This window comes from Cygnus olor, chromosome 8 (genome assembly GCF_009769625.2).
Source record: "Cygnus olor isolate bCygOlo1 chromosome 8, bCygOlo1.pri.v2, whole genome shotgun sequence".
Classification (NCBI taxonomy): domain Eukaryota; kingdom Metazoa; phylum Chordata; class Aves; order Anseriformes; family Anatidae; genus Cygnus; species Cygnus olor.
In genome coordinates, this window is record NC_049176.1 from 29061197 (window position 1) to 29085772 (window position 24576).

Genomic DNA, 24576 nt, shown 5'->3' on the forward strand with positions numbered 1-24576 from the left:
TGATTTCCATATTTTCAAAAGCAAGAACCAAGTGAAAGATCAGGGAGGGGATAGTTATTTCCTTAGAAATGGAAATAACTTGGGAAATCAAAAGAGGAAATAAAATGACTTCTCCCTGTTGAGTTAGGGAATATTGCCTTCCCGCATCTCATTAAAAATTTAAAGCACTCTTGTTTTTGAGCAGGGTGAATTAGTAATTAAGTGCTATAATCAACTTGTGTAAACATAATATTGAAGGAGAGTAGCAAATTAATCATTTTGTTGGCTTGTCTTACCCAATTAATGCACCTTTTACTAAAGGCTTTCCTGTCCTGTTGGGATGTTTTTTTCTTCTATTCCCTTAGAGTATTCTGGAAATGCAGAGGAAGGAGGTGGTTGTTTTTAGGTACCACAGTGTACACAGGGAGTGTGTTAAGGTGCTGTGATCTTTCATTCCTTTTCTTCAAAAGTTCCTCATTTGTACAAGCATAGGTAGATTCCATGGTGCAATGGAGGCCATCCTTGGGCAAGGCTTGGAGACAGCTTTTGCTTTTCTTTGTAGTGTATTGGCTGGGTATGGCATCTTTATTTAAGTAATTCTTTCACTTTCCTTCTTGGATAAGTATATCATCAGTCTCTATTGAAAGGACATGTGCTCCATAAAAAAATTACCCTAAGTTTCAGTGCATAACTCATATACCTATTGTTAGAGACAATATTCTGGTGGTGAAAACAGCTGAGTCTTCACAGTCCATTCATTTCGTGTGTTCTCACTTCTGACTGTCAGCAAAGTTATCAAGCAATGTCAGGGGCAGTTTGTGATGCGGACTGTGCTGCTTGCTGAGAACCAAGCTGTTTTCTGCACGAACAGCTGAGATGTCCAATGACTGGGGGGTATATTTTCAGCCAGGATTGGATTCAAAGCAGTGACTCAGCAGTAGAAACCTATCCCTTTACCTCTTTCTGTGGTGTTTTGACACTGAAATACATCTTTGCCTAATTGACAGGTTGTTTTTTTTTGTTTGTTTGTTTTTTGTTTTGCTTGCATAAATAAGTACGTTCAATACATCATGTATGAAACCACCAAGATACTGGCAATGCCTCTGGCTTTTGTATAGAGTCAGCTGCCTTCTTACCAGAAATCTTTAGAGAAATATAGATGAGAGAGAAAAAATTAAAAGGCGGTGATTTGATGGCCACTGTCCAGTTCCTTGTGGCCTAGTGTTTATGGTACAAAGAGTGCTTTTTTAGTTAGCATATTTTGGCCTTACTGTCAGAAGTCTTAGCAGTAAGGGTAAAAAAATGGATGAATCAGGACTCCTTTTTTGCCCTAAGGATGATCCTTTTGTATTAAAGCTGAGAAATTTAAATGCTTGTCTGTCTCTGCCAAGCACACAATGAGCTTTCAATCAGTTTGAGAATATTTAGTGTATTTTTTTTCACTTTTCGAAAGCCACAATAAATATATGAAAACATTTTTACTTTCCTTCAGCTGAATTCAGTGGGCAGTATTCACATATGTGTGGAAATCCTCTCATGGTGGGAGTTAGGTCACACATACAAGCACCGCCACTTAGAGAGTCAAACAGCTGAGATGTGGTCGTAGCTGATAGCAGGATGCTTTCACAAAAGTGCTAAGAAAAGTACCCTCTGTCTTGTTGCTGTTTACTGACATGTGATGCTGGTTGACATCTGTTGCCCTTCTCATTTGAGGACTGTTTGCTTTACTGACTTTAACATTTCCACATTGCTATGCTGTTGAAGTGCAGATACACAAATCTCCTTGGAGTCCCCAAGGCCCTTTTATGAGAAGCAGAGCTGCCATCATTTGATATCATCCTGCTGGCTGCTTTTTATATTGGAGTTGAGAGAAATAATTCTGTTGCTGTTAAATGTTCTTGGTGGAGTGCTATGTCTATTGCTATATGTTGTCATACATTTGATGTATTATCAGATTAGTACGTGCCGTTATGGTAGTGTTTGGTTCATTGTCACATTAGATGATTTGTAGTCATTTTATATCACTTGAAATTATTACAGGTAAAAACTTGTCTAAGAAAATGTCAAAGTTTGTAGTAGCAGGTCATATAGCTACTAAAATGACAGATGATAGTAGTCCATAATCATAATGCAATATTCTCAGTTAATGTAAATCAGCGTTGCTCCAGGACTGCAGGGGACTGACACCAGTTTACTCCAGTGCCCTGATCCAATCAAGCACTTAGGTACATCATTTAACTTTCAAGTAGGCCAGAAGTTCAGCTGAAGACAAGCAGGACTGCCCATCTGCTGAAGTACTTCACTGGATCGGAGCCCAAACAGGAATCTGACACATGGTTCACTTGCAGATGACACATCTTGAAATGATAAAGGCTATTATGGCTCTTGCAATTGGCTCATATTATTACCCATTCAGAAATGACTTGTGGATGCTATAGGTAATAGTATACAAAGGCAGTGTATTTTGTTCAGTGCTGTCCTTTCTGTGCAAACGTAGCATGCTCCAATTTAAATGTCATCCAGTGCACAAATGTTCAGATTTGGAATTTCTCAGTAACTTTAATGACAAGGAAAGGCAGCTGCAGTAAGTCTGTGTGATACATGGACTACAACAGAGCTGTACCCATTTACATTAGCTGAGTATCTGGCACAGAACTACTGAAGTTGGAGGCAACAATCTCAGAAATCTAATACTTAAAGATATGGCCATATTATTTTTCTAAAAGTGGGTAATGAAATACCGTGCTAATGAAATGACATGAAGTGTGGCCTTCCATGTGGGCATCAGTGAAAGTCATTGTGTTGGCATATCAGTGTGACTTATCTGTTTATTAATTCTGTCTGAGAATGGGGATAAAGATTTTATTACTTATTCTTAAATTTATGAGGGTGGACTGAAAAGGCAGCAAAGACCTCAATGGTGCTTGAACGACCCAAGAAATCTGTTTAGTTTTCTGTGTTTATGTTGAAGATGCAGTCAGGTTTGCACATTGGTGTCCTTCCACTGACTTCACCTGACTTTTACATCTTGCTTGTGCATGCCCGCTGACCATGTTAGAAGCAGCCATATGTATGTAAATAAAATCTGTTCTGTGGGCTCAGCACTTAGATTGTCATGCCTTTTAGCTTTTAATAAACTCACATCAGCTGATGTTGGCAAAGAATAGGAGGCAGTGTTTTGTTAATCTGCAGCAGTTGAGACTCTTACTTGACCAGGAGTATTCTTCTCATCTGTCAGTAAACCCAAGACCTGGCAAACAGGAGAAGATATGCTGACTAGAATAGTTCAGATTCTGCTGTTGCACATTTATGGAACAAGCCCCGATATGACCATGGCTGTGGAGTTTATGTACAATTAGTTGATTTTTTTTTTCAAGCAGACTAAGACTGAACAGTTTGTAGAACAAATTGTGTTTTTAATATCGCTACCTTACCGTTATTCTAGCTTGCTGGCCTTGTCTTGAGGAAAACCATAAATATGAGGAAACCATAAATGTGTCTTTACAGTAGACAGATGCTTTCTGTAAAACCTACAGTGATCCATCTCCTTTCTATTTTAAGGCCAGGTTTTACCCACATGCTCAAAAACATGGCTGAAGTCATTTGGACCTTGGACTCTCCTTCTGTCCAGGCCATGTAGGCAGGGAAGAGCATGATAGCAATATTTTATGGGAGGTTTGAGTACAAAGGAGGATACCATGCATCCTTTGTAACTGTCAGTGGCCAGCAAGGTCCTTTTCAGAGTGTCTTGCTTAAATAATGTTTGAGATGTCAAACGAGTTAAAGTCTCCATGCCCTCACCTCTTCAATAGCTGAGCAGAACAACCTTCAAGTTATGCCCTAGAGAATTTGAAACTCAATCTGGCTACATTGTGAGATTAATTTTCCATCTGGGATTTGCACTCTTGCTATGTCAGCGCAGGGGATCAGATTGTTCTGCAGCAAAGCACGAGCATGTAGAGTCAGTGCACTGTCTGTCTGAAGAGCTTGTGGTCTTTTTATGGTAAAGTTTTGAAGAATGTCATGATCACTTACTTACGGGATTTGATGCCAGTAGGTTGTATCACCTGGACATACTTTTGCCATCCTATATCTGACGGTTTACCATATAAGTACTCCTTCATCCTTTCTACTAAAGGTGCCTAGAGGGTTTTGTTTCTCAAAATTTGCTCTATTAATGTAGCTTAATAAGACTCTTACCATCTAAACATTTCCAATGCATTTCATTTCACTGTGGTTTATGTTAAATAGATATTTCTTTATTCTCTTTTATATAATCATGGATTGGAAGTGTTAGAGATCCCATAAGCCCTATTAGTTTTATTAGCAAGAAAAGCCAGTTGCTTTATTAGCATACTGGCATCCCTCATCTTCAGCATTGGAATCCAGCTCTTATTCTCCTTTCTTTGTCTTGCTAAGTCATAGGTTCTTGCTTCCTTGATTTCTTAGATATAGACATAGATCACTCCCAACCCTTGCTTGCTTTTGTGTTCTGAAGCAACTTTTCACACCCACAGTGCTTAAATATTTTTAATGCACAATTTAATACTGGAAATTGGACAGTGACCTGTAGAGAGAATCCAGATAAAATTGCTGTATGGTTCTGATTTGTTTTTATTGGGACAAGTGTCCACGTAGCGATTAGCAGACCATAATTGTCACTCTTGAAGGAAATATAAGCAGAAAGGCTAACCACTAACTGGGCATAGAAAAGCATAACTTGCAGACTTTTGCACAAAGATATTCCTCCAGGTTAGGGTTGAAAAACACCAGGGGACCATGAATATGGAGGAGCGCTGTGCCCGTATATTGCTGTGCCTTATGGGAGTGGATAAGCAGCAAAAATGAGTTGCGTTGTTATCTTTTAGAAGTGCAGTTTTCAGCTAAGAATAATTTATAGGGAATATACTTCATGTGTAATAGTTCTAGGGGCTGCATTCGCCTGAACATTACTAACCTTCAGTACATGATGTTTTTGACCCACGTGGGGCCTGTTTTTGTGAGAACCTTCTAAAAGTTGTTGTTTTTCAGGCAGCTTCCAGATAGCCCTTTACCAGGCAGAGATCTCAGGAAGGAGCGTGGGTGTGGAAGGGCTGAGGGGAGCACCTTGCTTTGCCAAGGAACGGAGTAAAGTGACGTGGCAGTGCAGGCTGAGGAACGGTTACATCTCACCTGCACAGCTGTGTTGCTTCTTCTGGAGTTCTGGAAGCAGAACTGTCCCTAGGGGACCTTGCAAGGCAAAACGCTCTGGGAAAGAAAAACGACTTATAATCAGTATTTTTTTTCTCCAGAGAATCTCTCCAGCATAAGAATGTGTATGGAGGGCCATACTGTCACCCAGCCCAACCTCTCCCTCCCAAAACTGGGGGCTGAAGAATGATAGTGTGTTGCATTTGGAAGGTCCTTCATTGCCCAGCCCTGTAGCTCACAACTATGTTAAACTCCTTGGATATATTCAGCAAAGTATTTCTGAGTCTAGCAGCCTCGTGTCAGACTCCTTTTGCTTTCAAAACGTCTGGTAAGAATTTTTGCAAAATTTTCCCAGATTGGCTTCTCCCTGTCTGTTGTCATTAAATAGTTGAGGTATTGAATCCTGTATCTTTAGACTGGACTGGGGGAAACTGTGTTTGAGCGTCCTACAGCTGATAAATTGGATGTGTTAGCCTCGAGGATGGAAGCTGGCACTTAGCTTAGGTAAAGAGATGAGTAATGGCCCTAAAGATGCTAAGCTGTTTGAAGCTCTTCTAATAAATGGGGTCTTTTTGTGATGAGCTATCCTCACTTTCTTTGACTGTTTGGTATAAAAGCTTTGTATATACAAGCACATTACTCACTATTTACTGGCTGTGGTTGTAAGGCTGTTTAATTTTGCAATGGTCCCATCTAAGGGATGATTCTTGTACTGCATGGAAGGGAGACGAAGCAAGCTTTGCTTTTCGTTTTGTTTGTGTGACTCTGCCCCCATGGAAACACCGTGTAGCCAGCACATTTGCCATAGGACACAAAATGCCAAACTTGTGGCTTTCTGGATGGGGAAGTTCCACTCATCCCAGAGAAGACCCAGGGGACAGCCATGGAAAGAGACTAAAGGAAACATGAGAAAGAATGTAGTTATGGTGGAGAATGGGGCTTTTTGGGTATAAAATACCCAGTATCCCTACCATCTCCCTCTGCCTACATTGCTATTCCCACTCCCTGTTGTGTTCTTGCCAACTTCTTGTTTGTGCCTCTCTTTTTTTTTTCTTTTCACTTTTTTGCTTTTCTCATCTGTTGATTCTTCTTCTCCTATTTTATATTATTCCTCTTCTGTTCTCTCTTACTTTCTCTACTCTTTCCATGTCTTAGCCCCATGCCCACATCCTCACATAGCAAAAAGCAAAGAGGAAGGGAAAGTTTGGGGCTCATTCAGTGTGCTCGTTCCTCAGGTCTGCTCTCAAGGCCTGTAGTACTTCGGTTAAGCATTGTGGTGCATTTTGCTTTTTTTATGGGTACAGCATATCCATATAGCACTGATTAGGGTATGCCAGTGTTCTTGGACTGGAAGAGGAAAGATTTATGATGGCATTGATTGCAGTGCTAAAATAAACTGCCCTCCCTTAGCCAGAGGAATACGAGTTTGGAAATGCCAGCGTTTTATACACAAAATGAAGGACACTGGTTAGGGAAGCCAGCTGCCTAGGTTAGCTGTTCAAGATCTGAAAATGGCAAGTCTTTAAAAGCAAAGAGCCAGAAAAAGTCATTTATATTAAAACAAACTCTGTCATGAGTCATTTGCCTTCTTTTTCTCTTACACACAGAGTTTGTCTCAGACCTTCTAAGGCCTGAGTAACATCTGATACTCTTTAGGCTGAGCTGGCTCTAATAGGAGCGGGCTCCTGCTTCCAGTTACAGAGTACCACTTACCAGTCACAGCGTACCACGTAGAGCTCTTATTTAATGCGGGTCTTGTGTTTACAGGCTATAACTATTACTTTTTTGGTCATTTTTATGGTAATAGAAAAGATTGTTTGCCAGTGATTCAGTCCCAGCCATACTGATGAATGGGTTGGTGTCCTGAGCAGCGGCAGCAAAGAGTGGCCTGAGAGGGGCTTTTACTTTTTCCTTGTTCATTTTTCTCGTGCAGCTTCAGCCATGCCCCAGGGTCACAAAAAGCTGGTCACTGTGGATGGTGTGGGAGTGGAGAGCTTGAGCACATGTGGAGCAGAGTTTGTTCCCCAAGGGCTAGGGTGTAACTTCGCAACACACTCTGATTAGGGAACATCACGTAGTACATCTCCCTATAGGAAGATGAGAGGGAGCCACATGAAGCCGAGAACTGTAATCAGCACCTCCTTTGCCTTCTAGAAAGAGATTCATTTCCTTTTCACGGGGCAGCACTTGGCCAGTTTCTCAGGTCAACACAGACAGGTATGGATGCAGGTGCCTGGCAATTTCTCCCTTATCACTACCCACTACCTTATTCTAACCATATCACTGAGCGTTGCTTTACAACTCTCACACAGCTTGCATATGAGCTGTGTGTGGTTTTTCTCCCCTTTTACTTTAGAAGAGACGACACCAAAGCATACACTATCTGAAAAACACAGCCTCTCCCTTTTCTTCTTCCCCTCCCCTTTGTTCCCATGTTTTGGTTCAAATATTTTACCAGGTGCTACAGGTGGGAAAATAGGTTAACTGCAGCTAGAAAATACGAAAGGTGTATGAGGCTTTCACGTTTAGTTAACTGCTTGTGTCAAGGCCCACACAGACCTGGGAGGGGAAGTTGAAACCCTGCCGAATGTCAGAAAAGCTTTGTCCCACTTAAAAGTTTACAGGGAAAGTGTTTGAGCATCCCCATCTTGCTTGGGAAAGGATAACCTTCCAGTCCACTGCTAAAAGTGACCTCACGTTAATTAAGCAGCATGACTCTTGTTCCCCCTAGTGGCTAATTACACAGGATCTGTTTCACATGAGCATTTAATTTGGCTGCCTTTAAACTTTACTGCCTAAATTTTCCTCCCATACACATTTTTGCTATATTTTGTAACTTTCTTAATTTGTCCTAATGTGGGCAGTTGCCATTATTTTGATGGTGACTTCAGGAAGCAGGCAAATATGCAGTGGATAATGCTTTATATCTGCAACACAGGAGTAGGATTTAGGGATGGAGAGGAGAGTTTCTGTACATTTTCTACCCAAGTGTGCTTGACTTTTTCTGCAGCATTAGCAGTAAGGGTTAAAGAAGAAGGGCTTTTCTGTGTTTATCAGCATCCCAGTTCATATTGTAACTCCTTAAGTATGAACAGATACCAATGTACAGAAATGTTAAAACACCTCAAATCTGCAGACTTGTTCAATGTCTTTGAGATAAGAAATGGATTGCTGGGCTTTACAGATCAAACAAATACCATATAAACTGTAGCATAGTATTTCTTACCAACAGGGGAAAAAAGAGCTGTATTTGCCAATGTAATTCCTATTAGCAGCCTGGTAGTAGGAGTTAATATACATGCTGAGTGAAGTTCTGTTATCGGCTGTACTACTTCAAATGTAACATAGACCACTGTAGTACCAAGTTCTTCTGAGTTTACTTTGGTGTAAATAAGAGCAGAATTTTGTGAATGAGCAAACAATAGATGTTACCTGACTTGAGAATCAGAGAACATGTGTTTATTTCCAGCTTTGCCACTGATTCTGTCTCTGGCTTTGGGCAAATTGTTTGACTTTCCTTTATTTGGCTGATTTGTGAAGTAGACCTAGTGATGTTTAAGTACCTTATAGGCTAGCTTTATAGTTACATTAAAGGTGATAGAATGAAAAGTGCAAAGAGTGGTGGTGTTAATGATACTGCTCTGGTGGATTAGAAGAATTAAGAGTGGAAAGGCCAGTAGATGCTGACCCACTTGCACTTAATCAGAAAATCTTTTGACTTCACTGGAAAACAAAAGCTTACATTAGAACTGTAACTAGTTTATTATATGTGGTAATTTTCATTGCTAATATATAATATGAAAGATGGCTCATACAGTGTGGCATGAATACCACTCAGAAGTTTGTATCAGGTTTTAATATTAATATTTACAGCATTCATGACCTTTAAAGGTTGTGTTATACATCTGTGATGAAATGCACTTCATATGCAAAACTCTTGTTTAAAGTAAATATTTAGGTAGGAAAGGGAGACCACATCCTTTAAAGCACAAATTTGGTCACAGCTTGTAATGGCAATTCCTCAGAAACAGCAAAGGCTAATTCAAGGTCAGCATTTTCATTCACAGGCTTGTAGCTGAAGGCATCTAAAGCTGTATCCTACAAGAAACTGAGAGAGTGAATGTTCCTTTTGCTCAGGGATTGAGCCTTCCCAACTGCAGTTAAAGTTATTTGCTGAAGACTTGTGAAAATCAGATGTTAGCCTTTTTTGACTGCAGGATTAGCACAAAGAGCAGATGCATCTTGTACTGTTGAACATTTGTGATTTGCCTCTGAAATTGGTTTGTGGCAGGCCAGTAGTCCAATGAATGTAATGTAAAACAGGATAAGACTTTTATTTTTTAACCTGTATCCTTTTTCTTGCGTGTCTGGGTTGTATTTTTTTTATTATTATTATTTTAATTAAGTTACTGAGTTGTAGAATGGCCTGCATTCCTTCTGTTCCTGTAAAACTGAAACGACTGACAACTTTGCAGGCTCACAAGGTCCCATTTGTTGGAAGAAGGGGGGCTAGGATGGGGTTCTACCAAACTTCTCACATTTTATATAGAGAGAAGATTAGTGAGCATAAGACAACAGCTTCTTTTCAAGCACTTTGTTACTGACCTAATCTGATTTTACATCTTCACAAATTATTCTAAAACCAGAAACCAAGCCAGAGTAGAACAATGGGCTGTTGCACTTACAAAAGTTGTACAGTAAAATTGAGACTTCCATCAGATGAAAGTAATATAATTTCCCTCCCCCCATTCTAGACTTGTCACAGCCAAAGAAATACCTTTGAACAAAAAATATTTTTTTTTAATATTTGCTGTATTAAGCAATTTCCAAAGTACAAAATTGCTGCTAATGGAAAAGTAAAACAAATCTGGGATTTTGAGCTGGTGCAGTGTTCGTGCAAGTAATTAGCCTCTACAAAAGGAGCATTCATCTTGAAATGACAGATAAGCGCAAGGACAGAATTGAAAACTGTAAATATGTTAGCACTTTAAGCGAGAGCACAGCTTCAGCACTTGTTACTCCCATCAGCTGCTGTAAACAACATGGATCTTTGAAACGATCTCTGCTGAGATCTCAGCACAGTAGATAATGATATAGTTGTTCACTTTTGCTTCTCCTGTTTTGTTTTTTTCTTGCAGAAAGTACTTTCTGCAAAGAATAGGCCTGTGATACTGCCAGCACACACGCTTATCTCTCCCCATGAGGAGACCCCATGAGGCCTGCAGGACCCTGGGGGGAGTAAAGGACGAGCCCGCAGAGCTGGGCTCTGCCTGTCCCAATTTATGCACAGGCAAGGAACAGAATGTGCAGCTGCAGTGCAGCTTGTCCCATCGTGGTTCCGCCTCTACCCGAGCCTAGGAAAGGCTCCCTGAGGTCACCCAGGCTCAGCTCACAGTTAGGACATTTCTTCAAATACAGTTTTAAAAGAGTCTGTTCAGGTGGTGTAGCTTGTGTAGCTTTGCAAAGGGTTAACAGCTTCAGAGCAGGAAAAACGGAGTGTTTCATGTTGTGAGAACTGCGTACAATAGGAATTAATTTGAAACCAATAAATCCACTTAGCAAAGGACACCGTAAAAAGCTTGCATACCACGATAACTTTTAAACATTTGGTGACCTCGCTGAGGTTCTGCTTGGTGACCTACAAGTGAAAAGCTCTATGAGCCATCTGAGCCTCTGCTATTCATCTCTTCTCTCAGTTTGCTGTCTTCAACTAAAAGGCCAGATCCTCAGCAGCAGGAGTTGACTCAATTCTTAGCATGAGCTGAATTGTAAAGCACAAAGTGTTTTTTCTTCAGTTGTGCCTTACACTGGCTAGATTTCCCGCCTGAGTGTTTGATATTAATCTGGTGGTGTTACCGATTCCCATGGAATATATGAGAAACTGAGGTGCAGAAGGCTTGTGTGACTTTTCCAAGATTAAAAGCCAGGAGCTGAGGATCCTACTGCCCTCCTTACAGTCACAGCAGTGCGCTAGGAGGAGCTTTCCCCCATACACACTTCAGGAGCCGCGGGTTAGAAATTTCTCATTAAAGTGAGAGAAGGGGCAAGATTTGCCTGGAAATAGGAACCCCGAGGTGCAGATAACTGGGGGCTTCTTACAAAACAGGAAACGTGGGGGGACAGCAGAGAGCCCCATAAACGCAGAATGGTGACCAGCTGGGTGTTATAGGGTGAGAATGCCCCTCTGGGGGATTCAGCGTTGTTCGTTTGTCCTGGAGATACAGGGACAGCTTCTAAACAAGCTCACCAATCCCCTCACCTAGCCAAAATCGGGGGGGAGGGAAGGTAGGGTCTGTCTAGCATACTCTTCTCTGCACGGTCTCAACTTTAAAGATAACCCCCGGGGCAGGATGGTGCTATATTAGATCTCGGGCTGTGAGCCAGCCAGACTCTGCTGCCTCTCGATGAGTCACTCGCTAACACGCTAACTGCACTTTTAATTCCAACTGGTGTGTTTTCAGACACAACCAGCTATTGTTTGGGGCACAGTCAAGTATAAAATCTGCTCTTTTTCTATTTGCCAAATGAATACAAATGCTTTCTTAGAAGGTCTCCTAAGGAAAAAGATGCCTCAGATACCTTTAAACGTTCCTGCTGGCAATGCTGGGTGGCAGGTTTAGATTTGCTCGTTAAAAGAGGTTAAGTAACATTATTGCAGTCAAAAGCTCTTTATGGCAATGGGGCAGAAGGGGATTAATAGCCCTTGGTTTTGGGTTTGTGCAGAAAAATGCCAGGCTTGACAGATAGCTGGGGTAGTGATGAGGGTAACTTTTGACACTTACCCACAAGAATGGCTTCTTCCCAATGCGCTCACGTGAGTTGGTGCCAACAGGTTTTTTCTGTGCAATAAATGTAATTGCAGTACACGGAGGGGTTGTGTACTTAAAGGGGTTCCTACTTACAGAGAAGTTTTAATGATAGAGAACTATATTTACCGTTTCCAAATGGTCTCCAAGAGATACAAGCCAATGTTTATAGGAGCAAGTGGATCAGAACTGAACAAGTTCACATATTGAAAAAGGAGCAAACCATAAGGAGTTTCCAAACACTTTAGTTTCATTTGAGAAAGGCTGATTTCAGACCTGCGATCTTAGGAATGTGTGGGATGTGTACTCCTGCCCTGCAACACCTACAAAGCAATTTGTGCTGTTTCTGAGCCATTCAGAGGCTTTCCCCTCCAGCTCTAGTTTGCCCAGTGGGCAGCCTTGTAAACAAATGGGAACCTTTCTGGTAAATGCTGGGGCAGGGAAAATGATGGGGGACACAGAAGCCAGAGTCCCGTGGGATGCTAGGAGAATGTCTGGAACCAACAGAGTGCTTGAGGAGGAATCTGGGAAGGAGTGGTACAGGGAATAAGGGAGGGTCTGCCTGACCAACACCTGCACCTCTGCTGAAAACAGCCTGAAATAATTGGGACGGGCCTTCAGAACCGTGTGTAGGTTGCTGTGGCGTATCTACTTGGTGTAGTACGTGGGCTGTCTCCCGTGTTTTCTTCCCGTATACCTCTTCTAATGTGAATATTGCAGTTTCCTCATATAAATCACTGAAGATCTGTATTTTCCATTAAGATCTAGAAATTAACCGAGACCCAAAGTGTGCCCAGGTAGCGTGGACTCAGCCAAGAGGTCTTGAGGTTCATCATGTTTTGCAGAAGCGTGCACATCACACAGGCTAGTACTGCCGGTCTGGGAGAAGAATGAGTTACGTGGCTGTTTGTGGCCCAGCAAATCCTCCTGTAATAGTCGTAGTGACTCTGTGGCTGTATGGGAAGGAGCCCATCTGTGAGCTGGTGGCAGCTTGGTGCTCCTCAAACCAAGCTGAGCAGGTCTCTCAATTTTTTCAGAGATTGTCAGGAGAGCACACTGCTGTTTGCATAGAGGATGTCACTGAGCTCCCCCACTTCTTATCATCTGTCTGCTGGAATCCCACTGTTCAGGTTGGGATCCTCCCTTGCTGCTGTTAGAGCACATTTGGGGAACAGACTGGCCGTCCCATCCATCAGACCAGGCTTCCCTTGCTATCAGGAAGAGCTTTCTAATATTTCCTAGCAGTAAGTATCCAATATGTGGAGCAAAGGTGCCTTTTAGGAACAGCACTCTTCTTAGGGAACAGTTTGTTCACTTGATCCCTCAAGAAATTTTTATAGCCAGGGGCATGTAAGCTATAGCTTGAGTTTTACTGACAGAAGTGCAAGTAGCACTTGGTGAGTAATGTCTCATCTCGCACTGCCTCTGTTTTTCAGACCTAGTAAAGACAGGATGCCGCAGCTTTTAACAGAACCAGACAACACCTCAGCTGGTCAGTGGTGGAGCCTTGCTTCAGCTCTTGCTCAATTTAATCACTGGTAGTCTCTGATTTGGCAAAGAAAACCACTTTCTGGAGCAGCACACTAGAAGCATCCTTGTCTGTAGCAATCATGGCAAGGAAACCAAATGCACTCTGCAGTAGGCAGTTATCTTCTCTGCACTGTGCTTCACAAGGGGGAACGGCTCTGCGGTCCGGTTCTGAAGTCTTAGCAGACTTCTGGTTTCTTTATGTTTTACTTTCTGCGTGGTGCACTCTGGATATCCCTAAAATACCAGTTACCTGTTAAGTAATATTCTATTTTCTTGTTACAGATAGAAGTCTGTAAGGTTACCAGAAAGGTTCTCTTCCTATTTTTGTGTAGTTCTGCTCTGCTTTAACATCTCAAGGTTCTAATGGTTTACAGTAGTGAAAGACTTTTTTTTTTTTTTAAAGCACTTTTGTTTTTTTATGAGCCCATGACCAGAGTAATTTCCCAAGTGCAGTCCAGATTGGGTAAGATGAAGCATATTTCTGAGATTTTTTTTATAGTAAACCACACGTCAGATTAACTAGATAAAAATAATCCCAAATCAAAACTCGCAGCAGGGTTTTTCTTCATTAACCTCAGGTAGACACTGGAGCATGACAAAGAATATATTTGAAAGATGAGGGGAAAAAGGAAAGTCTCCTCAGAAGCTGTTTGAAAGATGCGAATGAATAATTAGATGAAGAATGAAATGATGCATATACTTTTGTTTTCTTGATGAAGTAGCCATAAAGCCAAGTGTAGTCAGAAATTGTTTTTATGACAAAATCCCAGCTAGATAACCCCCCAAATGCGAAAACTTACCGAGAGGGGAATGAATGAAGAGACGTGTGCAGATTAATTAGATCAAAAAAATGTTTCGACAGCATAAGTGAACATATGGAAAGAATTGAGAGAACCCGATCAAGTTCCCCATGTGTAAATGATGCCTTAGCCATAGCTCATAAAGCAAATACAGATGCAAAAAAAAAAAAAAAGAAAAGAAAAAGCAAAAGCCCCCTTTCCTATCCCCTCCCCCCCGTAAACCCCAACCCATTGCCAGATGGCAAATAAAAGTTTGAACTAAGCAAGGAAAGCTGTGTGTGAAAAGAAATCAGCTGAATAAATCTGAGTTTTGAACCTTAAAGGAAGTGGTACAGTTCAACAAAATACTGTGTCAAATACACAGCCGAGTGTCAGGATATCCTGTGTGGATGCTTGGTCTTCAGCTTCTCTGTTTTACCTTCCCCTGTGCAAACGACTCCTCCTGCTTTCTGTCCAGCTCATTTCTTCTGTTCTGCGGTTTAGAGCGGAGCTGCACACCTGCCCTGCCTGCCCCGAGTGTTTTCCCACCTAAAATTGAGCGTAAAGGCATTAGGACAGATAGCGCAAGCAGAGGGTGAGAAGGGAGCAAGAGAAGCAAAAGGACTTGCTCCAGGTTGTGCAGCAGAATAGCGCTCCCATCACCAGCAGCAATGAGTACGGGCAGGGCTGATTTAGCTCATGGCTCTGTGGCAGTCCCCTGCAGTAGGCTGTGATGTAGGGATCCGATCTTTTACTCCCAGGTGAGCTTCCTGTTACACAGAGCTGCCTGTCAGCATAACGTTTCCAAGTCCAAGAAGCGGGTTAACTAGATGTCTTTTCTTGTGTGGTTTATATGGTCAAACCTTCTCGGTCTGTTGCAACAGTGATGCTGCGTATGGCTGATAAATCTATTCCACCTCAAATGTACTGTCTGTGCTAGCCGGTGGTGTAGTCAGGGAGCCTCCACTGTGGTGTCACAGCTGCCAGCAGTGGCATAGCCTCCGCGTGGTATATGGTATAGCCACATGGCATAGCCCATGGTGTGGTGAGGAGGCAAAGTGTGCCCCAGGCTGTGGGGCATAGCCTGGTGGGCACCAGGCACAGCTCTGTGCTGCTCTGGTTGCATCCTGGCAGTATCTGCTAGCCGAATTTAAAGCTGTCGTGGCTCTTCATCCACGGGTATTGTACAGTGGACATAAACTTGATGAATAATCTATGCGAGCTCATGGCTGGGTGCGTGCGACTGAGCTGTGCCCCAGCTCTGGTGCAGACTGCGTGGATGTTGCCTGCAGACTGTTGATTCATGGCACCCAGTGCCAGCAAGCTGTGAAACTGGAACAGGAGCGAAACACTTGGTTTCTTTCCATTGCCCGAGTAAGCTGAAACCCATGCTAAGCTGACAAATCTGCATCCAAGTAGCTTTGGACATGAAGAGTTGCCAGCAGCAGAGCCCTTGCAAAGCAAACTGCTTAATTATTTGATAGTCAAAGGCAACTCGGGGGACTGCAGAGTCAGATCAACAACAAAACAGCCTATATTTAGTAGCAGTGTGGCTGGAGCTTAGACCCAAACATAGTTTCCAGCTGATAGATGATGTGACAATCATAGCTGACCCTCATCCCATTCTAAATTTGGTCTGCAGAATAAGTAATTAATATCATCGCAAGCACGACAAGCCACCCTTCACAGCAGCTGCATTGCCACTGCTGCTCCTCTTATGGCCCTGTTGGCTGGCCAGCCTGGCCAAAGCACAAGCTGTGTGTGACACCGAGCTACGGTCTGTCGTCGTTTGAACAGGATCAGAGTAGGTGCTCTGGAGGTATAGGTGGTGCCGTGGCCTCATCTGCACTTGCCTCGTCTGTTACGTGATCTCTTTTCTGTTTGTTCTTGTCTCCGATGCTAAGGAGTGAAAACCACCCTCCCACACTGCCGGGGAGGTCAAGTGATACGTACTTCAATCAGGCATGGAGGGCAGGAGTGGGACTGAGGCCGCCGTGTGCCACCCACGGTACAAAATTAGAGACAAACCTAGAGTTACCAGCTGCGTGCGCAAGCCAAATCAAGCCTGGAGGGAAACAATGGGCTCAGCCTATTTTAGGGAGAGGTAACTGAACCTTAAAAGAGTTAATTACATGTTGAAAATAACTTGGGGAATTTATTGCACTTTCTGGACCCTGATTCAGTGCTTGAACCAGAAAACTACCTTGCCTCCGTACTGAGGCCCCATCCAAGGGCTGTCCCATTGGTCCTGTTGACTGAAGTTGGAAGGTTTTTGGGGTGTAATAATGTTGGGCATCTGTGCTACCTGCCTGATTCCCCTCCACCACAGGAACAGTCTTTAATAAACAAATGCTTAACATTTTTCTCTTAAGATGGACAAATGGTGTTACCTAACATATGAGTAGATACGGGCTGTGAGATTCAAAAGGCCAGTCATTCTTTCTGGAAGACAGACTCTAACCGAAGTCCTGAGCTGATGTCCTGCTAGCTGCACCTCCACCCTTCCATCCTCTTCTTCTCCCTCCTTCACTGTAGACTCACAGACAGCAGCCCTCTCTCTCTGAGGTTCGATACTAATGCAGCCATCTATGCTGGAATAGAGCAAAAGGAAAATACAAGCTTGTGTGAAATTTTCCACCTTTTCACTAAATGAACAAGAGCCAAATTTTCACACTTTGGTCTTAGGTGTGAAATTTTTGCTCGGCCCTAGTATTTATCCATAATGTGTTTTAAAACTTGGCTCCCTCCGTTCAGAATACCACAGAGAATTGAGTTACGGATTTTGGGCTTTGTGCATGCTGCCAAGGTCTGCCCCTATAACTCAAACAAATTTAAGGGAAGGGGGGGAAAGCCACTAGAAAAATACTGCATGTGGTCCATCACATGCTTTTTTCATGCAGTCATATACCTATGAAAAGTAATGTTCTGCTAGGGCTCTGTTACATAAATGAGTTCATGTAACTCCTCTAAGCATAGATAAGCTGAATTTTGCATCTCCATGCTATTGAGTAAGCAATCCCTAAATGAAAGCCTGTAAGAAGATAGCAGCCTTGCTTACAAATCTTGAAACACTTTGAAAGTATTTCTTGGACATCAGCATTTCAAGAAATCTATTCATTCCCCTCAAATCCAAGTATGTCTCTGACTGGACTTCCTAAAAGGACATTAGCTAGCATCTGTTAGTCTCAGCTTGTGTGTGTAACGGAGATGGGTGAAGGAGTTCTTCACCGAAAGAAGAAAGTAAATTTTATTGCATATAAGATATTTACTGTATTGTTATAAGGACTTAAAAGTGTTAAGAAGGTTGGTCTATTACTTTGAAGGTACTTACACCTGTCGAACTCTACAAATCAGAACAAATGTGGTGGGGAAGAGTGCTCCTAAATTTCAGTCTATTGTAAATGGGCCAACTTTTAAATTACTTTCCTCTGATGCTGCATCTGTGATAGCAGAGCTCTACAAAAACGTGAGAGTCCAGACTGACCTGAGTGGGAGTCTGGATAATGTTGTCAAGGTAATAAAGGGGAAATTTGTATTTTAAAGCTCTCTGTGGTTCAGAAATTGAGACTGATCTTCTGTGTGAACACTCCTGCCATTCTCAAGAATGCCTGATGAAGAATGTTTGCTGTTGCAGCTTTCTCACCACTCTTGGCTCTAAGAACGGCAGCTTTTGATCACTTAGTTTGTATTACTACAATAAAAGTGAGTATAATTTCCTTCTTTTGCCTAAATGCTAAGATGAGGTGAATTATCAACTTTGGCTTGGAAAGGAGAGCAAGCCATGCATCTCATTTCAGCTTGTTCCAAGACTCCTGAATTACTCCTGTTATAATTTCTGATCCAAAGCTGGTTTACAGCAGTTATTTTTCATCCTTGCCATCATTCCTAGATGAGTCATTCTTGGTGCAACAGAACCACGGCTGTCACTGGACAAGCTATAAACCAGCGTCACTCAGAGAGAAAACATGATGAATTTGCACTCGAGTACACCTCTTGGTTTTCATATTGCCTAAAGATTCCTCCTCTAAGTAGCTGGTACGCTGTTTTCGTAACCAAAGCGTGGTGTGCCCAGGCAGTTTGGTGAGCTTTGATGTATGCTTTTATACGTGCAGGCCAAATGCTTTCAGCCACTGAAATTGTGCAGTCAAACTTTAGATGACGGATAGCTGTTTTTACTGTTAATAACTACACTAGTTATTAGAAGTCCTAACATTTCTTGGGATTTTCAGAATGAGTAATTGGGAAGAAAACAGCTGTGAAATCACATTTGTGCCTGAATGCCTCATCCATTTAACTTTGGATACAATTTTTAAAGTACCTAAGTAAAGCAGAAGCCTAAGTTCTGGAGGGGACTGATGTTCCCAGCTCATTAATTTCCATGGGATTTAGTTACTTCTTTGGTTTATCTTAAACCTAAGGCTGATGTCTGTAAATCTGATTTTCTCATGTGATGTGTGCTTTTGAGGGCCTACATTCCATTAATTTTTGGTAATACTCAGCTACATAAGTCTGTGAGTCTCTATCAGAAATCAGACCTAAGGACTGTTCACAGGTAGGCTAATCTTCCTTGGTTCCCTCTGTAGACCTGAGGGAGATGGGCGGCTCTTGTGGGATGTGCCAGATCATGCCGGGTGCTCTGAGTCAGCCCTTCACTGGGGAATCAGAGGAGAGCTGTCCTCCCGTCTAAAGATAGCCCTTGTAACACCTGTGTGCTCCTAACGCCAGCCTGACGTGCTTTCCTGGTGTCTCCTGGCATGACAGAGGAGGTTGCTGCAGTGCATCTCCCACATAGTGTCAAAACCTTTTCCTTTCTCTTATTAAAGGGGCAAAGGTTGAAATTTCCAGGTTTTACATGCTGTGAAAGAACAGGGTTTCATCCCCCTAGAAGGCGGTGCTAGAGAACTGGGGACCCTTCTGTTTGCTTTACAGCTTGTAAGTCATGGGAAGGCTCTGTACTTCAGGGGGCTTTGTGATGGGCCAGCTTCCCAGCCCCACGGGCCATTTCTGCCCTGGGGCTGCCCTGGTGTCGTACCCCCTGCTCCAGCTCGTGCTCAAGAGCAGAATTCAGCCACCAGCGCTGAGCGAATTGCTCCAAATGACAACGGCCCTTCCAACTGGCTCACCCTGCCAGCAGCAGAATGGCACCTGGCTCTGACATACCGGCGGGCCTTGGAGAATTTGGTTCACTGGGCCTCTGCCTTCAGTCCCGGGTAGGGTAATCCCGTTGGGCTAACTCTCCGTGGTGAGCAGAGTGTTTACTGGCTTCTATCTGTCTCAGCGTTGACACTCTAACAAAAGGTTAGGAATCATGAATGCATCCCTTTATTTCTGCTCCACAGTGCCTCTATTTTTTTCTGTGTAAACCCTTCACTTGCCTCTTGCCCAGCCTTTAGAAATGATGATCAAATGCGAACTTTCAGGGTTTATTTATAGCATAGCCTTTATGGAAAGAGAGAAAAGAAATGATTAAAAAGCAATTTTACAAAATATTTTGTTTTAAGAGAGAATTCATTGTGTTTAAATCACTGTATTCATTGTACTGTCTAGACTGGCAAACAAAGAAGATAGAGCATCATTCAAATTAAGATTGTGAAATTCTTGGTGACTGGAATTATGGATTTGGATGTTGACCCTCAAAACAGACTATTTCTGAACAGCAGCATTATCATTTTGCTATATTTAAGGCTTTGTTAGGGACAGAACAGTGCACAAGGTTGATCTGATTCAGTAATACGATTCTTATGTTCCTTTGTTTCTGATTTCATTATAAATTCATATTTTTAATGTTCTGTTCCTCTTTGTCCCCAGAAAATTGTTGAAAAGTGTCTCCTCTGGGAATAAAGTATTTGTTCAAACGAACAATGACCAAACTGACTTTAAAGAAAACCACACAACCAAAATGCAAATTAAGAGAGGAATTAATTTAGGATATTTCGAGCAACCTAGAACAAGTGAGTTGTTGAAAATTGCTGGCTGTGTATTTCTTTAACATGGTATTTGACATTATCGGGGTGGTTGCTGTGAGGCCTAACACTGTGGATTTCCAAAGACCTCTATATGTTTAGCAGATTTAAAAATACAAAATATTTACATGATGAACTGGAAGAGACTGCTTTGGCATCTTCCTCCTTACCTGTGCTTTAAAAATGAGCTAAATATGAGCCAGCAGAAGATAAGTAGCAGCCAGGCCATGTTTCCTGATTTAGGTCAGGCTTTGAAGAACCTGTTTTTCTTTAGGGACCTCCTAGCCTGTCCTGCTCCCGGCCCCATGGCGTGGTGGCTTCCCCCTTGGCTGCCTGTCCAGACCTTCTGCGCCAGGGATGGGGCCAGGGCTGCAGGAAGGCTACGGGTCTGCGTCACTTTGAGAGCAGCTTATTTCAAGTTTTGGGAAGTCACAGGGAGAAGAGGGAAAATTAAATGCAAAGAGAAGCTTCGTGTTTGGGGAGAGATCAGAGTTTTAGGACACTTGCTGGAACTTTTTGCAATTTGGCATAACACTGGGAGCAGTGGAAACTCCAGCTCCTAGGGAGCTTAGGGGGCTTTCATCAGCTCTGTGGAGACTTGGTTGGGCTCTTTGAAGACCACCACGTGTGGTCTGAAAGCTGGTGTGTTGTGGGTGCCTGGTGTTTTGTTGGGTCTTAGTGGTGTGACAGTGGCACAGGTGGGAGCTCGAGGATGTGCCACGCTGCCCATACAGCACCCACTGTGGTGTCTGCGCTCTCTTGAACCAGCGTGAGAAGACCTTTAGCTAGATGAATAACGATGTAAAAATAAAACCTGGCTAGATATATGTTTATCTCAGAAGGCTGGCTTATTTCCCTAAGAAGTAGTCAGTGTGTTTTTCAGCACTGAAAGTTGTAAGAGGCTGCAGAGTAACACACAAGGTTAGGGGAGAGTATTTATGGCAAAGCAGAACCTTTCCTGGGATCAGCGCTGTTTGTGTCCTCTTACCGCTCCCCGGCATGGGGAGCACACCCTGCTGGTGTGGACAGGGGGAATAGCAGTCTTCCAGGGGGAAGTCTGGCCATCCCTTTCTTTTTTGTTGCACTTGAGAAAAAAGCTGATTTGTCTGAGACATTTGCACCCTATCAGGTGGCCCTATTGTACTTTTTTTTTTTTTTGGTGTGTACAGTAGCACCGGGGCAATTCAATAGGAGGTGTAAAGCAGGGAATTGAAAGCACTGTGACTCTTGCCATTAGTAAGAATACTTCAAGGGGCTTTGCTATGCAGTGTGCGGGGTCTCTGCCTTTGTCTTATGTTTTCTGTGTTTCTCCCGTAAGACAGGAAGCTATCTTAAAAAAAAGATATCTGGTTGTATCAGAGGAAATTGTCTTTTACTTTTTTTTTTTTTTCTGTGTTCATTCATTTTGTGAGCAGACTCAATCCATCTGGCCATGTAAGGGGGTTGTGAACGATGGACTGTTGTAAACAGGAACAATGCTTGGGCTAGTATCACTTGTTAAGGAACAGAGAATAAATGCTTATTTCTCTTACTGGGAAAGATAGCAACCTTTCCCTGCTAGTATTTTAATCTGGCTGCTGTGCAGGATCTCTGTGCCAGCAGGCGCACTTGTCCCAGAGAAGAGAACACACTATCTCACTGGAAGTGTTATTTCAAGGGTGTTTCTTAGGGAATCCAAGTACAATCAACTTCTGCACGTATGAAAGAGTATAGGCATATCAGTGCACAGAAATACTCCTCTGCTGTTCTATCAGAAGCTCTAACAGTAAAATGCTGACCACCATCACAGGCAGTGCTTCTTGCTTTGGCAGAGCCACAGTTTTATCCAGTATTTAATCCCCTGAACTCGATAAATGTAGAAAGTTAGGTGTTCCACATTTGAGTAGTACATTTGAATTGGCAGTATAAGAGGATTTGTTGATGCTCAAGGATGAAGCAAATGTACCCAGAACATGACAGGTAATAACAGCACAGATTCAGCCAGCCAGGCAGAGCGAGGGCTGCCTGCGGCTCTGGCACACGAGGGCATCGCAGGCACTGCGTGCCAGCGGACCTGACACTGCTGCACATGGGAGACAGGATCTGCTGGCCACGTACATCCTGGCATTTAGGTCGCGATCCTATTTCTTTAACACGGGGGAAATGGGAAACCAGAAGATGTGACGTCTGCCGGTCACCTGCTTATCCGCAGAGCCTCCCTGCTTGTTCTGGGTTGGTGAAACTGTGCTTATATTGCTCATCGGCGTTGTAAAGGTCTGCGAGTTCCTCAGCCGTATGCTGGATTAGTGGAAAGCAAAGATTTTACTACAACAGATATAACAGACTATAAAAGCATCCAGCCCTTTAACAAATCTGGTCGGAGCATTTGATGAGATGGCTTCCAGCAGAAGCAGCTTGGCACAGACTGACTGTTCTCCACTGATACCCTCACAGCGTTGTGCTTTAGGCACTAATATTAAAACAGATTTAGGGTCCTGCTTAGAAACTATGAGTCCTTATAGACATTTGGTCAGACACTGATTCTTGAATCCTGATCTTTTATGTTTAATGCTGCTCCATCTGAAAACTATCGCTTTAATGCGCCTTGTGATATAACTTCCATTTAAAATAGCCTGAGCCTGCTGCCTCCACCCTGGCTTAAGAGCTTGAGCTTGCTTCTCTGCTCACAGCGGTGATCAGTGTCTCATGCCAGTGGGATTGCTCAGGAAAATCCGTAGAAAATCAGAATCTCATAGAAATTGGGAAAGGAACCAAACTGCTCAGTCCTCTTGTGACTGTCCCAGAGACTCCTTCTGGGGGGATTTTGTGACATCCCTTCCTCTGACTTTATTTTGGCCAAAAGCAAATTAGGATCAAAATCGTCTCTGACACCTTTATCCTGGAATGTGAGGGCAGCTGTAGGCTCCGTAACAGAACTTTGCAAGTCACTCTGAGCTTCTGGAGCACGCTTGAGTCCTCCCTTGCTACAGGGAATCAATACTTTGGGAATATGATTAAGAGATCTCATGTAAAGCATCATTTTATTTGAGAAATCTCCCCTCCGGGGATGCAATGTTTAACATTTCCTTTGGTTAGTGTAAATAATAAAAGATAAGTCTGTTCTGCCTCAGACTCCCAGTAAGAAAGAGGAACAGATTTTGGTTTACTGAGGGGTCTGCAGTACTTTGTTCTCATGACTACTATATAATGGGATTGAACATATTTTATGCCATCTGGCCTGTTCAGTCGAAACAAAATACATCAGTAATGTTCCGATTGGTTTTGAAACATCTTGTTCTTGTCAAAAAGTATTTTAAATCAAAACAGGCTTTTCCAGCTTGTGTTTGTCTTTTACTAGGAGGCCATGGCGAAAATGGGAAAAATCGGGCGAGTCGTGCAGCCTAACCATGAGCACAAAAGGTAATCCTGCCTTCTGTGTGTTCACCTAGGAGAAGTTGCCTAAAAGCGAGCTCAGGTCTGTCTCTTGCTAGCTCTGCTTGAATGCAGTTATGCCCCTATTTTTTAAAGATTATATGGGCATCCGCCTCTTCAACACGGGCGAAGGAAGACATTTGCTCCAAGTGGTGTGGAAGCACCTCACCCCCTAAACCCCTGCCCTTGCCCACAGCTTGCCTCGGAGGCAGGCAGGGTGAGAGATGTGAGGGGATGTGAGGAGCTGTGAGGGGATGTGAGGAGCTGTGAGGAGCCGCCGGGGGCTACCACAGCGCTGCGTTTTAAGCAAGTGATGGCGAGGCCCGAGTCACCGGGCCCGCCGCGGGGCTGAGGCCGAGGCAAGCAGACGGCCCGCGGCTGCGGCGCTGCCCCAGGCCCCAGGGTGCTGCCGCCACCGTCCCCGTCCCGGTCCCCGTGGCCGTCCCGGCGCGGAGGGGCGCGGGCACCACCTTGCGGCGCGGCCGGGGCTCGGCGGGGGGCTGCGGGCACAGCCCCGGCCCGCCCGCTGCGGCCTCTGCGAGGGACTTGACGTGCGGAGCAAAGAAAGTGAACGTGTTTTACAAGGGATTTAAACCTTAAAATCTCAAGCTTTGTGGAAATTAACTTTTTTTTTTTTTTTTTTTTTATACAGGTTTTATGACAAGAAATACGAAGTATTTCTGAAACTTGTGGAACACCAGAGAGAGTATCGCGCCATCATGAAAGGCTTCTAGTCCAGAACCATATAATCTGGGAACAGCAGGGATACAATTTCAGGGTAATTTCTTTTCACTGTACTGTCCATGGTAAAAACGTGTTTTTGTCATCTAAATTGTATATTTTCATTATTAATGAAAAATAAAATGCATACACTGTGAAGCACTGGGTATTTTCCATCTATAATCCATGCACTCCAAG

General features: G+C 43.2%; 1 protein-coding gene across 15 annotated transcripts in view; it reads left to right on the top strand.

Moving 5' to 3' along the window:
* The window catches only part of FGGY (FGGY carbohydrate kinase domain containing), a 280231-nt gene extending 255694 nt beyond the window's left edge, over positions 1 to 24537 (top strand). For 13 of the 15 annotated variants that reach the window (XM_040565652.1, XM_040565654.1, XM_040565655.1 and 10 more), the window contains 2 exons: positions 23585 to 23646; positions 24311 to 24537. In XM_040565652.1, coding sequence (XP_040421586.1) covers positions 23585 to 23646; positions 24311 to 24392 — 144 coding nt within the window. In that variant the 3' untranslated portion in view covers positions 24393 to 24537. Of the gene's footprint in view, positions 1 to 20092; positions 20236 to 23584; positions 23647 to 24310 lie in introns of those variants that run through there. The other 2 variants (XR_005822050.1, XR_005822049.1) reach the window with 2 other exon arrangements.
* Positions 24538 to 24576: the final 39 nt, after the last annotated feature.